Here is an 18,940-nt window from a genome sequence, read left to right on the forward strand (position 1 = left end):
GGCACTTAAAAACTTTTATTTCTCACCGAAAGAGCTGTCATTAGCAAATGGCCAGATAAGGGGGTCAGGGAACATTTGGACAACCGTATTGACGGGGTTATGCGAACAAAGAACACGAGGGGACAAGAAGGGGCGGTGTGGGTGTAGCTCCGGCTATCGATCGACGCATCCTTCTCAGCGCATCCTCTGAGCTGAAAAGCGTGCTCTTACCCAGATGCAGTACTCTAGTCGTCCATGACCACAATCTTTCCAAGAATCTGTTTTGCCCTCGGTCATATTGTATTCTTCAGAGATTGTTTGCCGACATGGGCTTCAAAGTAATTCTTTTGAAGGTTGTGGCAGCGCTCAGTTTCGTCAGAGTTGCCACAAATGCCATCCACCAGGAGAAGAAGGACGTAGCCACGGCCACGAATCATGGCGTTGTCATGTGCGTGACACCTACCCCCGAAAAGGAACAGGTCAAATGGAAGAACTATACGACAGAACATAATATATTCCTCACAGCTGACAATGTAAGTCTTTTGAAATATTTGGATAATAATTTTGCGATCACAAATATTTTTTTCCTTTCGCGATGTAAATTATTTATTTATATTAAGTTATATAAACTGCGTCATTTTATATAATTGGATGAATTAAAATATTTGCTGTAATAATAGTTTAGGTGCAATAGAAACTATCAAACATCCTGCGTATATTTACAGTATATTCAACTTTTCTTTTTAAAATTTTCCCACTTTTTTAATTTTTTTTTTTTTTTTTTTTTTGCAAATATGTAATCTGTCTTCGAAATAAAGTTAAAGAAAAACGAAAAAAGTATGCATTTGTAATAAATTAGTTAAATGCTAATGCATTGACTTTTGCCTTTTTAATACTCTGTTTTTGCTATGTTGATTTTCAAAAAAAAAAAAGTTATGCAGACTTTAAAAAAGTTTATTAAAAGCTATTGGAGGTTTTAGATATTAACTTGTTTACTACTATAAATAAGATAAGAGTTGACTTTTTAGAACTCTCGGATCTTAATGAGTGTGTATTTAGTTTATATTTTCATTAAACAACTTGTCTATTTTCGGTTTGATTTTATTTTTAAACAGTTTTATAATTGTAAGAATTTACTTTTCTTCTCAAACTTCGTTCAGCTATAATTGATTTTTCTTCATCTATTCACAAAATAATTTTAATGATCGTCCTCCTATATTCTTTAATTTTATAGCTTCTAAATTAAGCACAAGCATGCATTTGATTAAAAATATCTGTCAGAAATACAAAAAAAATACTATATCAGTTTTAATTACTAATGCTTTGTTCCAGTTGGTTCCAATACAATTAAGTTAAATTCATTTTACATTTGTTTGCCACATGTTCTAAATTCAAACCATTCAAAGAGTTAGATTATGCGTACAATAAAGAGCTCATTTGTGAATAACGTTAAATAAATCCGAAATCTTGCATTAAAGAAAAATAAAAGCAGTTTAATTTCAAAAAGTCCGAAAAAGCAAATATGTTAAGACAAAGCTGTCAAAGTCCATTTGAAGGATTTTCACGAAGACTAATAATTTATACTAACGTTACGATTTGTGCACTAACCTTAGACTATACTTACTTCTGCGAGCTTCTTGCACTAAAAAAAAGGACTGCAAATACTATGAAAAGAGTAGTATGTTTATTGACCGAACATGTATGTGTGACAAAACCGAACATATGCTTGCATGTGTGAATCTTTCCTAAAATAGTGTATGTTTTTGCTAAGGTTTCGTTTTTTTTTTTTTAGGATTTAAATTTTAAACAAATTATTTTCATGGAAAAGCGATCAGTTAAATTCTATCTTCAATTCAAAAAGTTGCATACGAGAGCAAATAACCTGTTTTTGATGAAAAATGTAGGAAGTCTGCATTTATAAAATATACTAGAAACATATGTTTGTTTTTTCTCTAGTTTCAAAAATGTCTTTTTAATACGTACTTTTTAATACTTTAATAATCGTGTGTAACACGACCAATGTGTCGCGCTTTTTTTTTTTAATGTTTTTTTTTACCCATGATTCAGAAAATAAAGAATGATTATGCAATGTCCTACTTAAACCATCCAATAGAAATAAATGATTTTTTTTAAACTAAGTTTAAAGTAATGCATTAAAAACATTTACCTTCGTTCTTTTGGAAATAACAAAGCATCTTTTCAATCCATATAACAAAGGATTGCAATCAATAAAGGTTAAACATGAAAAGAGGAACTTTTAAACTAAATCAGTGGGTTCAAGACAAAGGAATCAACTATTTGAAAATAGGTAAAAAGGTTTCAATTAAGTTCTTTATACAGCGCTAGGACAAAATAGAGCAAAGTGTTAGTGATAAATACTTATACACAAGAAATCTAGCATTGCTATGGATCTCACTAAATATCTGGATCGACTGCTTGTATAACTGTTAGCATATTTAATCGAGTAATTTATAATCCAAATTTAAATCTATGTAGCATGCACCCTTAGTGCTATATCTTTATCAGGTTTATTACAAAATGTTGGTATTTTTTATTTGTGCACATCGACTGTAATTGTTTTAACAAATATTCCTTTTGTTTCACTTATTGCAAATTTCTTCTCTTGTGAGCTTTTTATTTTAAGGATGCCAGAATGCTTAAACTTTTCTGTGAGTATAAATTTATTTTCAAGCAAAAGAGTTTACACGATGGTTACTGGCATAAACTGTCTACGATTATATGTTCTTGCATTATAATAATCCAAAGATATATTTAATCATATGAGCATGTGTCACTTCTTCATCAAAATTTTTCATCATTCACAATTGAAATGTGTCCCGTGGTCAGTCAAATTATTCATTAATCACTTGTTATATATTTTTAATGCATCAGTTTTTCTTGTTTTAAGTAGTATTTTAAAATAAAAGGAGTTAAGATTAAAAAGCAATACCGATTTGGTAAAAAGTAACATGCGAGTTTAGATTACATCATACAGAGTTACGTACTAAATGAATATATCATCTTTCTAAGACTTTTAAAAAGAGCACAAAATAAAGTAGAACTTGTTGTTCATTAGAATTCAAAAATAACAGTTGGGAGATAAAGCTTAAATTCAACGCAGATGTATAATTTGGGTACATGACCATATTTCGATAGCACCTCGTACCACACTTTTTTCACCACCACTGTAAAGTAGGACTGGGCGATATCAGAATTTTAATACCGCGATATATCGCTCTCCAAACATCTATATTTTTGATATATCGATATATTCTTGGGGGGGAAGGGTTATAGTTTAGAGTTAATTCGAGTTAGTTCGAGTTAATATATATCGAAAAACAACAAAAAACATTTCCTAATATAATAAATACAATAATTTCCCTAATTCAAAACTTTCCTGGGGGTGAGGGCGTGCAAATGGTATAGCTCAATGCATGACAAAAGTGTTTCGCTACGAAAAAGTTCTAAATATTCAATTCAATATTTTGTTTTAATCTTTCAATTTGAGCAGTCTCAATAATTTGAATGTACTTTGAACTATGTTTCGCATTGACTTCTTAAATAGTTTATTTTTAGTCATTTAATAGCTCTTGCTTTAAGACTTTTTACTTCTTAGTTCAGTAACATTAAGTAAAATACTAATAATAAATCTTTACAGAATGCAGCTATAAATTTTGGAAACAATCACACCATACACCCAATAAGCACACAGAACTATGAAATATACCTTTACTAATGTATATGTCACTAGCTGCATTATCCAGTGTTGCACAGTCTAACTCGAAAATAAAAGTTTTGTCTAATGGCACATGTTTAACAGTCAGGTTTAAAGAAGAAAAAAAATAGCATAAACGTTTCCCGTCAATGTGTAGAAAGCACAATTTTATGATTCAAAATTTAAATTTAGACATCACAGGATTTTTTCGTAATCATTCTGGATTTCTGGCGAAATCCTTAAAGTGGTCCCCATACACCCCATTTTGATGAAAAATAACTTATGTGAATTCCTGAGCATCAAAGGACCGCTGCGCCATGTTTGGAAAAAAATCCGACGAAAACTGGATTTGCATAATGAAAACCCCTCGTGGGGTGTATTCGCACACTCCCCACTTTCCTCATAGGTAGGCGAAAACCCCAATGACAATTCCTGACCATCAAAGAACCGCTGTGCCAAACTTGGCAAAGATCCGACGAAAACTGTGGATTTGTATAAAGAAATCCCCTGTGGGAGGGAGGGTGGCCCCCATTGCGAACGAAAACTACCCTAATTGAATTCTTGAGCATCAAAGGAGCTGTCTGCAAATTTTTTGCAAAACTACGATGTAAACTAGATTTGTGTAAGAAAAACCTCCGTGGGGTGTTTTTGCCCCCCCCCCCCTCATCGGTAGGCGAAAAATTCCCGAAGAAAATTCCTTAGCGTCAAAGAATCGCTGATCCAAATTTGGCAAAGATCGGACGAAAACTGTGGATTCGTAAAAGAAAACTTCCAGTGGGAGGGGGGCGAGGTCCGATTGCGAACGAAAACTGCCCTATATGTGAATTCTTGAGTATCAAGGGACCTCTTAACAAAATTTTGCAAAAATCGGACGTAAACTGAATTTGAATAAGGAAAACCTTCTTGGAGTTTTTTCGCACCCCACCCCCTCCCTTACCGGTAGGCGAAAAACTCTCTATGAAAATTCTTAAGCATCTAAGAACCGCTGTGCCAAATTTGGCAAAGATCCGACGAAAACTAGATTTGTAAAAAGAAATCCCCGGTGGGAGGGGGAGGGGGGTTCCGATTGCGAACGAAAACTGCCCAATATGTGAATTCGTGCGTATCAAGGGACCTCTATGCAATTTTTTTTTCAAAAATCCAACGTAAACTGGATTTGCATAAGGAAAACCTCCGTGGGGTGTTTTCGCACCCCATCCTCTCCCTCATAGGTAGGCGAAAAACTCCCTATGAAAATTCCTAAGCATCAAAGAATCGCTGATCCAAATTTGGTAAAGATCGGAGGAAAACTGTGGATTCGTAAAAGGAAACCTCCGGTGGGAGTGGGGGGAGGTCCGATTGCGAACGAAAACTGCCCTATATGTGAATTCTTGAGTATCAAGGGACCAAATTCAAAATTAAACATTTGTTTGAAGACTGCAGAAAATATCTTGAAATTTCAAACACTCACCCATCACACAGAGCTATGAAAGATTATGTATTTTTAAGCCAGAATTTAATTTCTCCGTAATTAAGTCCCGTATTTTTTTTTCAAACGATATATCGGTCGGATAGAAAACTAAATATCATTATCGCAGTAGTAGATATATATCGATATATGACGGTATATATGACAGGGAACAACCTTGCTGTAGAGTCAAATCATCAGATTTGTTTTACAACTGCACTAGCTACCAAATTTATTGAGAATAGCAGGGGAAGGACGGATATAGACTGAGAAATTTCAACTGCAATGTATGATGTTTGAGCAACAAAATAGTGTGTTTTACTACTTACTTTTAGTAGCCTTGCAAAAGTTGTGGCTTTCAATATCGTGTACTTAAAAAAAAAACTTAGCTAAGATTTTTAAGTATTGGCACTGCAGTGCTCAAAAAAAAAAAAAAAAAATGCTAAAGGTTTCGACATGTTTCAACGGAGCTCCAGCAAAAATAAAACCAATAACTTATTGTATGCAAACTGATGAACTGTTTTGCAGTTATTTTTTCAAAAACCGGCAATTTCTTGTCTGAATGGTATAAAGTTAAAATACGACAGTTGCGTAATTGCAAAGAACGTTCATTGCTCTTCTTCAGAGTATAAATGTGACCGACTATATTGAAGTATTAAATTACCAAATACATAATAATATCAAAGATAGTACGTTATGCAAGGACTTTTACGTTATCAGGGGAAAGACCAAGCCCTACTTCACAGGGTTCTTTCTATCTTTCATGAAGGAAGGCCCCAGAAACACGCAACCATGCATATTTGGTCGTTTTTTAAGTCAAATTTTTTCTTTCAATTTTTGTACAACAGTTTTAAATTATATCTACATGTATATAAGACAAAACGACCCAATATGACGGTACTTCCTTGGAAAATGCTTTATTTATGATGTGACATCTGAGAAGAATGTCACAACTGGCTGTCAAATAGGTGATGATTTGTGTTGTGACCTGTGTGTGAAACAACGGGTCTGTGCTTCAGTTGGGAAGGTTATAGGTGCTTACTCGTTTCGCAATGCCGAAAGTTTTTATGCAGTGCTTTAGTAAACAATTCGCATTGTTCTTAAAAGTTACATATTATAGCTTTATATGCAAATATTATAAAATGTTCTGTGCTGTAGGTTTCTGTAGTGTCTGGTAAAATACGTTAAGTACGTGTTTTTCAGTATTTATTTGATTTGATGTGTAGTTAATGCATGTGGTTAAGATGAAAATTCGGTTGGAAAAGTGCAATATGTAGAACAGCGCGATATAGAGTAAAAAACACAATATCGGGCGGAAAGTGTTCGTTTTTCTTCAGAAAAGAAAAAATGAAGGTGTGAAAGGGACGATGAAAATAGTGCTGTGAGTGTGCATTGTGGTTACATCATCTTGAAATGATCAGGGGGTGAACAGTAGGTTTGCTGGCAAAAATGCCTTAAATAGGCTCATATATATTTGCTGGAAATCGAAAAAAAAAGAGTATTATTTGCTTGAAGTGCATGTAAATGATTTATGAAATGCAAACACCTGTTTTCTAAAGTTGTTTTTGTGGTACCGCATAATAGGAGCTATCCCATGTAAACAAACCTTTTTCCGTTTTTTTTTTTTTTTTTCTAAAATGCAAATTCATAGTTAAAATGTTTATTTAAAGCTTTCAAACTCACGTGATCCAAAGCCGAGAATACTGACTTTTACACTTCGCACATTAGTTGCAGGTGGCAAAAAACAAAAGGTACCCCATTTTCAGTACTTTTACCCTATGTCCGATAATTTACACAAATGAAAATAATGTAGCCGCATTCAATGTGTTTGACGTAATGTTTGACCTTTAGTCGTTTCTTCTACAAGAGGCATCTCAAAGCTCAGAATGTTTCCTAATACAACAATTTCACCATAATTGTGTTATTTTCCGTAAAATATAAATAGTATCAGCAGTTATGCATAGTGTTACAAAAAATCTCAAACAATTTATTGTAATTTCAGTTTTTATTTCCTCTTTAATTTTCCTCTAGAAATGGTAAATGGAATATCTAATTAATATTCATGGATCAGAAACTCAAAAAAAGAAGAACATTATTTTGTAATTAAGTCAAAAAAGAGGTTATATATGTATGGATATATATAGCAAAGAAATAATAGGTGGATTAGTCTTTAACTAGGAAACGAATGAAAGGTTATTTATAGCTGGAAATTTCTCACCCTACGTTTAGTGTAACATTGTTGGTTTTAGCCTGGACTCTTGCCAAAGTAAAAGATTTAATAATGCAAAAGGGTGTGTAAGACTTCAAATTCCCTTTATGTAAACGAGTCACGGACGAAAAAAATATGCTATAATTTATAACAAAACTTCTAGCCCTGTTTTACCTAAGTTTTTCTTCTTCTTTTTTTTAAAAAAGATTAAACATCTTTTTCATAAGGTAGAACATGAACTTTTACCCATTAATCGTATGCCCAACAGTGTTTTGTTAAATAAGAATGACAAGGTTTGTAAATAAATCCCCACCTAACGTCCCCCAAGTAAAGCAATTACGCAAAAACATAATCGTTTTAGGACTAATAAAAGTATTTAATTGGTGAATAAAAGCTTTTATTAATGTACTGTTTCGTTTAAGGTTTCAAAACTTGTCCCAACAGTTATGCTGCATTACCATTCACCATTTTAGCAGATTGAATTGCTTACGACTTCTACTTGTGTGCTGTAACAACTACAGGAAAGCACCAAAAATAGTAACATTCCCAGTGATTGATGACTAGAGTCTTGAAATAAGTGATTAAATGCTTTATTTTATTTTTCAAGCTCACAGCATAGAGTAGTTACATTAGAATTTAACAATATCTAATAACACATTCTTTTTATTAAACTCCTGATGCTTCTAAATGAACTTGAACAGTATATTATATATATATATATATATATATATATATATATATATATATATATATATATCCATTTAACAGTTAAGTTTTATTAATTGCATTTACAACATAGGGTTCGAGAAATTCTTTTTATAATTTTTTGTTGAAATAAAAAGTAATTTTCAAATAAAAAAAAATAAATATATATTTGTCCAATTTAGTCGATTCTTTGACAACATAATATGTTTCGAGCTTTATTTTTAAAAAACATTAGCAATTTGGCTAGACTTCGTTGTCCTCCAAAACGTGGTACGAATACTTATTAAGGAATTAATCACACAAAGAAAATTACCCTGAGAAGCAACTTCAGGGTACGAAAAAATATTTTTATGGTTTTGAACGTATAGTTACGAGCTCAAAAACAACGTTTAATATTCTTGAAGGTGAAATCGCGTTTAGAAAAAATAACATATGCGGTCTTAAATTAGATTTCACATTCTTAAAAGATATCTTGTAACTGTCTTTAATTTGGGAGGACGTTCTTGAAAATAGCTTTTATTTTATAATATTTAACGTGAGAATAATTTTTAATAACTATTTGTAATGTTTTTAATGGGGGATCATATTTGCATAAAATGTTTATATTATTTTATGGAGTTATTATTCTCCAAATAAAAAATTATTAAATAAAAACAAAAAAACGGACTGCCTAAAAATCAAACAAACTAAAAAGAAAAATGTATGAGCCCAGTAGTTTAGAATGTTGTTAAGTACTACTGAATAGCTACACCGTTGAAGTAGTTTTATAACCGTACACAGATAAGACAAATCATAAATTCAAAAGCAGAATAGAAGGATCAACAGCCCATTCCTTTCTGATTTAAGGAACCCCGTAAAATTTGAATGAGCCCCGACTGTTGATCCTTCTAATCTGCTTTTGAATTTATGATTTGTCTTATCTGTGTACGGTTATAAAACTATTTTAACGGTGTAGTTATTCAATAGTACTTAATAACATTCTAAACTAATGGGCTTATACATTTTTTCTCTTTAATTTTTTTGGTTTTTACGCAGTCGAGTTTTTTTGTTTTTATTTAATAATTTTTTATTTGACACTTTTTAGTTAATTTTCATTGACTTAGTTATTATAATTATGATACGGTACATTTCGCAATCTTGTCATTTCATTGACAAGATTGCGTCAATTTTTTTTGTTTGTATCGTGAGGTCTATTAAGTAACTTGCGGTGGTCTAAACTACTGATAATTAGTCCCTCTAAGGACCTAGAACTTAACTCCGCTTAAAGCTGCATGTGTTTGACCTTTGGCAAAAATGCGCGAACTTAAGTTAACCGCAGCACAGCTATATAAACAGCCTGTATAACTCATGATGACGCGAAATCGGAAACGTCGTCAGTCAAATCTTTCTCGCAAAACTAAAAAAGCCTGTCGAAAAAGTAAACTTCTCGAAATTCAGTCCTTTGAATCAAAGCAAAAACAAAAGCAACATGTTAAAAGATGAAAATCGAATTAGTAGACTTTCTTTCTTTTGGTGTTTATTGCACGGGTTTATTTTGATGAGGACTACAATCTGAGTGTCTTGCATAGTATACTTTTTATTACAGTACAGAATACAAATAAAGAACACATGAAAGAATTTACATCAGAAAGAGGGGAAAATACATCCGGAGCGAGGGTGTCCTGAGATCCCAATTAGTAGACTTAAGTAAACAAAAAAATTCAGGCAGCGAAAACTACCTGCATTTGTCGCACACAGGTAGCGTGCGACACAGTGGGCAACACCAAACGTGCGCCGATCCCGAACTGACAAAATATGGCAACTGGTTGTTGATATGGTGAATTTTGATTACTGTCATGTGTTTAGTGACACTCCCAAGGTTAAGACAAATCGATTGACGTATGAATTAACAAAATTGACCAAGGCGTTTAGCCCCTAGAACGCCTCATAGGAACAGACATACATACATAGACTGATAAACACTTACCCTCCTTTGCGTCGCGCACGCGTAGTCGGGTAAAAAAACATGCAACCGCGTTTTGTTATGCCTGTTGACATACAAATTACAGTCAAATATTTTATTACTTGTGTATCAGCAATGATGTGCTCATACGGTTGAGGATCAAAGTCTGGGATACAATGTTTTATGATTGTTGCCATCAAACTTAGCTTTTTATGTTTAATTGACATTTTCATGGCTATTGAGGCTTGAAATATCTTCATAACGTGAATTGTTTTCTCACACGAAATTAAATATATAACCTATGTCACTCAGTAAGAATGCATCTTTCACGTGATGAAAGATTTTTTCAAATAGTTGCAATGGTTCCGAAGATTACCTCGAACATATAAACATACAAAAATCCACTCTCTCTTTATAATATTAGTATTGATATGTATTTATATTTATTCAGTAGCATTTATTTAGACAATTTATCTTACATTAGTTAGGTTCAATTATGTACTTCCAAAACATGCGCATTTTTCCTCCATTCTGTGCAAGAATATTACTTACTAAAACCATTCCGTTTTATTAATGAAATATCAAGTGCTTGAGGTTGTACCTTCTATCGTGTTTTCTGTGTTATACAATTAGGATAATAGCTGTCGGCACTAATTATTCATGTTGCAGTTTGTTTCTGTCGCAAAGGCGGCTTTTACTACAATTTTTGCACATTTTCGGTAGGATCTTAATTATCTAAAACGTTATAAAATTGTGCCTAGATAATACTTATTGCAACGCTATAATAGGCTTTAAATACTCATAGAAAGCGGAAAGAGAAATGAAACGGATTTTACAAATTTTCTGTTTAGAAATAGTTAGCTAAAATAATCTTTTAAAACTAAACTCAAAAACAGTTAAAACATCAACTCTTACAGGTTTTTTTTAGAATACAAGTTTAGTAATTAATTCAATTATTTAATATCATGTGTATCAAATCATCTACAACAAATCATTTAAAATATGTATTCAAAGCATTTAAAATGTATTATACATTTATTTTTACATCATTTAAGCAAAATGTGTGTGTGTGTGTATAACGTTATACATTTAGTTTTACCACAAAACTTACCTGCGAATAAAATTATTTTGAAGGAAAATTTCTTTTAATGGTCAAGTCTTGCGTTTTCTGTGTATTCTAACTTACAGTCCCGTTATTTCAGTATTTTTTTGCAAAATGTTTACAGCAGGGGCTCTTAACCTTTTAGGCTGTACTCCACCATTTGAACAAGGGTTGAAAGGTTTGGTCAATATTAGCCCTTTTGGCTTTTTTGATCACTGTTCGCTAGAAAAAAATCTGAAAGCATTAGCCAAACCGATCTATATTTCGTTTAATATTTATTCTAAATAACCTGCTTAATACAATGAAATGTAAAGTTTATACTTCAAAAACATTAAAAGAATATTAAAGCAATTTTTATACAAAACACTAAATTGTTTAAATCTAGAATCAATAAAGCTTGTGCATAAATACACAAGAATTGCGCTGTAAGTATCTTAGTATAGTTGCAATCGAAGATTTCAAATATATCTGGAAAAGAGAGATGTTTTTCTAAAATGTGGACATTTTTGTCAAATTTCACGAAGCTTAGTGGATATTTACTTAAACGTTCTCCTGAAAACACTTGTTTCAACATTTACATGAGGTCATGCCCCTCCCCCTTATTTGTGGTTAATACACAATTCGTACAATAAGTTACAATAAGTACAATCGGAAACTTAAGCGGGTTAGCATTAGGGTTTCCAATCCCGAAATCCGGATCCCAAATCCCGCTGGATCCTGCAGGATATCTAGCGGGATTGATCCCTCGGGATTTCGCTCTCAATAGCGCGGGACTCCCAATCCTGCAATTTCTTTTCCATTCAAGCGTTTTTCAGTGCTTAAGTTTATATATATATTATATATATATATATATATATATATATATATATATATATATATATATATATATATATATATATATATATATATATATATATATATATATATATATATATATATATATATATACATATATATATATATATATTTCATTAAAGCTGCTCATAAAGTGATTATTTTCACATGAATCATCTGAAGTTTGAACCTTCTTCCTCGTATATCTGCAAGAAGAGCAAGTAAACACATTCTAAAGCCAACTGAGTAGCCTGAATGCAATGTTGGACCCCTTTTGTAAGCTTTAATAATGCACACAAAACCTTTAAGTTACAAAAAGTTAAGATACAAAAGAAGAAAGCAATGAAAGTTCTGAAAATTATTTATAGATTCAGCACGACTTTTAAAGGGGTGGCAGAAACTTGTATGAAACGCAGGATGACTCTCACGGCAGTGCAGTAAGTCAAGCTGCTCATATTTTTTGAATTCCTCTTTAAAGTGAGAGGTAAAATTAGCGAAGTTATCCAAACACTCTTTTAATGACACTACGACTTAGTGAAATGGGGAAATCAAGCAGTATTAGCTCTTTGCAGAAATGAATCAAATTCACTGATGCAATGAACAACTTAATGAAGCAACAAAGGTATATCGATGCAAGTTATATAGGATACAGCAAAACACATATACAACAGACATCGTTTTGGTACGAAATTTGCAGTTCGTGAGGGGCAACCACCCAGCATAAAAAAAGAAAAATCTATTTCAGAAGGTGATGAAGTTGATGCCTATCTTTTTCTAAATGTCCACAATTGTTTAATTTTAGTAAAACCAATTGTAGTGGAGCCACAACACGTGTTTCCATCATGCGCATTATTTTTAGAGTAAAAAAAACTTTACCATACCATACGAACGGCACACTTTTGCTTACCAAACGATAATTGCTAATTAGGATCTGACTTTGTAGTGCTTTACAATTGCTGTACGGAATTCAAGAATTATAGAATTCAAGTAATAAAAGCAGCCCTCCCTGCCCCCTCCTCTTTGTCATAAAAATTTATTTTTTAGAAGAATAAAGTCAATTCCGCGAGATCCCGGGCACTAAATTCGGAGCGGGATTAGAAACCTTAGTTAGAATAGCTGAAGCTAATAATTAAATTAAAATCTCGGTAACTTCACCCACAAAATTTAATAACACATCACTAGATAACACAAAATTTAATAACACATAATAGGATATATTACCATTAGATTATATGAAATCCAAGAAATAATGTAATAAGTACAAACTTATTGGCGATAATCTGGTATCTGATTGAGGTTGGCGTGTCGGCCAGTTGCTTTTCCGCCATTAATGAGAGAGCTGGCACTGATATTTGATATTCACATATGGCCACATATTTGCGAAAATTATAGTTTGTTTTACTTTTTACATACTAACGCCTTCCTTGAAATTAGTGTACGCGTGAAAAATTCCAGATTTAGAATTCCTGGTTTAAAAGATACTTTTCAATTTGGATAAAAAAACATTGCTTCCTTTGCATTATTTCAACACATTTAATTAAATGCATTTCTAAAATTCACAAAATTTAATGCATGCAGTTATAATAATTTTAGATACATTTTAAAGTTGTTGCTTTGTAGACATGCTCGTTATACACTCACAAAAAAGCAATGCATTTTATCTCCGGGCAGTATTTTTCTGATAAAAATACAGAAAAAATAATTAATAGTGTTCATTGAATGGAATTGGATTGAATTGGAAAAATCACAAAATAAATTTAGGTTAATTTAACCTTTCAACATGTTTACGTTTTCTTCACAGAACGGCTTTAAAATACGTGAAACTGCTTTTCCAAATTTCACTATCGATTTCATAAAACTGCATTGCTAAGGAAGTCAGTCGGATGGTAGCAATATAATTAACTAGACTTAGCTCTTGCCTTTGTATTGATCGCATCGTACAATCAAAACGTTTGTTCTTTCAGTAGTTTTAAATGAGTTTAGTAAGATTCTATTTTTATCAAATGACAACATTTGTGTTTTCTGTCTCCATAGTGTTCTCATAATTCACTTTAATGTCTTCTTAATTCACAGCATGAAGGTATTGTTGTACGCTATTTTCCAAATTCCGGTTATACAGAATAAATTATAAAAGTGCTAAAATTGATATTGAAAAAAAGACATTTTGAAAATATTATCATTGTTAAAGTGAATTTTGTCCAAATTTTGTCGAATGCTTCATCATCCATAACCTCTTTTTTTTTTTCATTTATTGTATCAACTATGTAAGTAATTTTATATTTCCATTTCATGCTTTAAAAAATATTTTCTATTGTATTCGTCAAAAATAGGAAACTTTTTATTTCTTTACAAAGAAGTCGTGCTTCATAGTACACAATTTACCAAACGTTGGCAGACATAAAACTCGAAAAAAGGGCACGTTAAAGAGCATGATTATTGTATTAATGCCTCTCTTATCCATTTATAGCTGCGTTACGTGTAATTTATGCTATACTTTCGGTGTATTCATTTATATTTCTTTGTATACTTTCACTGTATACTTGTAAAAGTATGCTTTCAATTTATTCGGTTATATTCTCATCACACTATTCATTCAGATTTCCTAAATACGAGTATTTAAATGAGCTGATGTGTGCATCACATGACTTCCTTTTACTACAGTTTACCGTCATTTCCCCATTATTGGCAATTTTAATGTGATTCAATAGTTTAATCTCTAAATATCACCAACAATGTCCAATTTGAAACCAAATTTAAAAAAAAAATCGCCAAATTTGTCGCCAAGTTGGCGACAAAACTTGTCGACCAAAAGACTGACGATATATCGCCAAGTGTCCGTCAAATTATAACACCACTTGAGTTTACATCGAAATTAACAATGATTTCCCCCCAAAAAGTGGCAAAAGATCCTTTTAGAAACACCCGAATGCAACCAAAAAGGGAGGTGCACAACTAGACCCCACTAGGAGTCTAAGCACCAAATTTCAACTTTCTAGGACATTCCGTTCTTGAGTTATGCGACATACATACGCACATACATACGTACATACCGACGTCACGAGAAAACTCGTTGTAATTAAGTCGGGAATCGCCAAAATGGATATTTCGCGTGTCTACGTACTTAGGCACTTATGCACGTGTGGTCGTGTCGAAAATTCAACATTCATTCGGGGGTGAGCAAAATGGAAATTAAGGTCGATTTTTGAGTGAAAATTTTTTTGGGAATACAATACCTCCTTTTTTGTAAAAGGAAGTAAAAATTATAGGAACAAAGACAGACATGTAACGTTGGATAGAAAAGCGTAATTTACCATACATTAAAAACAAACATGATGTCTTAAATGTTTTTAACTAATGCAGCACATACATTATAGACGCTGATTAATTTTTAAAATGCCAATGGGAAAAGCAGGGGCATTTTTGACGAAGCAGACGATGTTACTTAGTTCGAACTTCTTGTTATGTTGGTATATTTCTTGATATTTGCCATGAAACCATCCTCCTCAAAATTTGTTTTTTCTCCCAAATATCTGAGGGAGAGACCAAAGTTATATACAGGGTGCACCAAAAAGAATTATCCGATTTCAAAAAATCATAACTATTCTGTTTTTCGAGCTAAAGGCGCCAACAACGTACTGTTGGAAAGAGGAAACTCTCAAGTTTTACATGGTTCCCGCTAGGTAGCGCAGCGCGTTTGAATGAACGCCCACTTCAGTTCTAGTGAAAATGGCGTCTGGACCACAAAAAGCATTTTGTGTTCTACGTTTTTCGCAGTGCGAGTCTGTAATAACCGTTCAGCGTGACTTTCGTAATAAGTACGGTGTTGATCCTCCTACATCACAGAGCATTAGACGATGGTATGAACAATTTCAAGAAACAGGTTGTCTGTGTAAAGGCAAATCGCCGGGCCGTCCCAGAGTCTCCGATGCAGACGTTTAGCGCGTCCGCCATTGTTTCACACGCAGCCCGCAGAAATCAGTTCGCCACGCTGCTCGACAGCTCAACATGCCTACGATGTCCGTCTGGCGTGTGCTACGTCGAAGATTATGCATGAAAGGATACAGACTTCAATTACTGCAAGCTCTTAGTGAAGGTGACAAAGAACGATGCGTGGAGTTTTGTAACTTCGTTCTTGATAAAATGATGGACGATGAAGATTTTGTGAACTTTTTCAGTTTCCCCTTTCATCCAAAAAAATTTGTAATTGCATATGTTTATTACTGTTCGAAATATAGACATGCCAAATCAAATGATCCTTTTTGATACACCCCTGTACATCTCACATTAATACCAGTTAGTACTAAGTTTTTAAAACTTTTTTTTTAATGCGTACCGATAATGCCCAATTAAAACTTTTAATAATGCTAAAACTGTGTAGCATAGTAATCTTGTGTTTCTTTAGCAAAAATACTTGGTTTTTCCGATGCTTCGTAGACTTTGCTATGCGGCAAATTAAACAACATGCTTTGAGGAAAAATCAAATAAGCAATCCACAAGTGTCCTCCGCGACAATTTTTCTAACAATTAAAGCACACAGATTGTAAAAAGCACGCGAGTTTTCTTACAGCCGGCAACCGGCATGCTCTAGTAGAAAATATCCATTTAGAGGGATGGAGCTTTTGGAAAATTCCAGTTGAGTAACTCATTCTTCTCGTACGGGAAAAAAACGAAAAGTCATTTATTTTTCTACGCCCAAACCTGCTTTTGTGCGATTTTTTTTTTTTTTTGTCCGGTCTATGAAAATTTCACAAATTGAGACTCAATTGGTTACCTACCTATCTACTAACCTATCTTTAAAACGAGTGTTTAATAACGTAAGTTTGAGCAATTTTTTTATGCGATTATTTTTATGTGATTTCTATCTACCGCACAAAAACAGGTTTGAGTGTATATGATTAGAAAACGAGCTGATGAGTGAGTGATGATTGGAGTAAAAGGAAGCATCACATGACTTCCTTTTACTCCAATTTAATGTCATATCCCCATTATTGGCATTTTTAATGTGATTCAATGGTTTACTCTCTAGATATCACCCACAGTGGCCAAATTAAAACCAGATTTTTAAAAAAATTTAAATAAATCGCCAAATTTGTCGCCAAGTTGGTGACAAAACTTGGCGGCTAAAAATCTGGGGCCAAGTGTCCGCCAAATTATAACACCACTTGAGTTTACATCGAAATTAACAATGATTTCCCCCCAAAAAGGGGCAAAAGCCCCCTTTAGAAACACCCGAATACAACCAAAAAGAGAAGTGCACAACTAGACCCCACTAGGAGTCCACGTACCAAATTCCAGCTTTCTAGGACATACCGTTCTTGAGTTATGCGACATACATACGCACATACGTACATACAAACGTCACGAGAAAACTCGTTGTAATTAATTCGAGAATTGTTAAAATGAATATTTCCCGTGTCTATACGTTCTTAGGCACTTATCCACGTGTGGTTCAGTCGAAAAAAAAAAACTCAACATTCAGTTGGGGATGAGTAAAATGGAAATTAAGGTCGACTTTTGACTAAAAAATTTTTCGCGAATACAATACTTCCTTTTTTGTAAAAGGAAGTAAAAAAATATGATTCGATAAACTCGTGTGCATTTATTAATAACAGGAAATATTCTCTTTTAAAGATGCTTACACACTAAAAATATGCATGCACAACAACGTACGAGTAAATGGCACTTCCTGCAAATTATCTATTTAACTTTATATAAACTATTCATGTTCAGTTCTTTTAACGCATATTTTTTTCTCGCAGTTATCTTTGGGCGAGATAAAATTTATATTTCATTTGGATAAATGCAAGTACTAAATACAATCTTGAAAAATTATATTTTTCTAAAATATTAACCAAAAATGCATAAGTAAAATTACTTCATTAATGGCGAAATATTTTAAATAATACTTGTAGGTTTCTTTGTCAAAAATATTTTGTATCCCTATGGTTTTGAGATTTCGCTACGTAGCCATTTATGCAACTTGCTGTAAAGAAAAATCGACTATTGTCTTCAAGATAATTTAACCTTCTTAAATTCCAATGCTTTCATGTGTAAAATACAGTATCATACCAAAAAATATGAATCAATGAATTCTCACTAACATATTTGATAAACAATATTAATTTTGTTTCAAAAATCTTTACGCACTCAAAAATTGCGTACACAACAGCATCTCTTGTAAATTACCTCTTTAATTGCATAAACTTTGTTTGCCAAAGCAGGTGTGGCCTTCCGGTAAACAGCACGCTATTAATCTTCTAAATCTCATCCATTGACACTTATTGTTGCTAAAACCAAAGAGCTCATTAATCATTTCCAATGCCGTATTCTTTTAAAGCATTTGTCTTGGAACACGGATACGTTCCATTTGAAATTCTAAAGGGATCATCGTGTGAAGGTGTGGCTCTTGTAAATGAGAAGTCATTATTTCTTTTCCTCTTTCTAAACAAAGTAGTTCGCTACAAGAACGATTGTAATTTAAAGCAGCATTTTCGCATTACTGTAAAGGATGTAATTCATTAGGGAGCACTTAAAGAAAATTGCTTCATTTACTTGTGATAAGCTGTATGTAATTTGCTTTAGATGTGATTGGTTTAAATTGTTGCTTTCTCTTATTTTTAGATAATTTTATTTTGCTTTAAATATATTGCTCATTGGCGACAATATTGCCTCAGCTCAACAAAAAAGCAACATTGGAGGATGTCAAGGCTACACGTTTATTATATTGGTGCATTTATACTCAAGTAGGGTAATGTGGGGCAAAGTGAAATGGGTAAGATGGCTGAGTTTTTTTCAAAATGAACAAACCAGAAATTGGTTTTGAAAATTACAGAGCATAAATGAAGAAAATTGTATTTTATAACAAAACTTAAGCTTGAAACAGTATTTTTTTTAATTTTTGGCAGTAAATTTCAGTCTTTTTTTCTTTTTTCATGGGGCAAAGCGAAAAATAAAACATTTTTCTAATGAAATATTTTCTATTCGCTTCTAAAACATATTTTTGATCA

General features: G+C 32.8%; 1 protein-coding gene across 1 annotated transcript in view; it reads left to right on the forward strand.

Moving 5' to 3' along the window:
• Nucleotides 1-305: 305 nt before the first annotated feature.
• Nucleotides 306-18,940, forward strand: part of LOC129218260 (delta and Notch-like epidermal growth factor-related receptor) — a 115,127-nt gene continuing 96,492 nt past the window's right edge. Inside the window, exon 1 of the mRNA XM_054852488.1 lies at nt 306-512. Coding sequence (XP_054708463.1) covers nt 306-512 — 207 coding nt within the window. The remainder of the gene's footprint in view (nt 513-18,940) is intronic.

This window comes from Uloborus diversus, chromosome 3 (genome assembly GCF_026930045.1).
Source record: "Uloborus diversus isolate 005 chromosome 3, Udiv.v.3.1, whole genome shotgun sequence".
Taxonomy (NCBI): Eukaryota; Metazoa; Arthropoda; class Arachnida; order Araneae; family Uloboridae; genus Uloborus; species Uloborus diversus.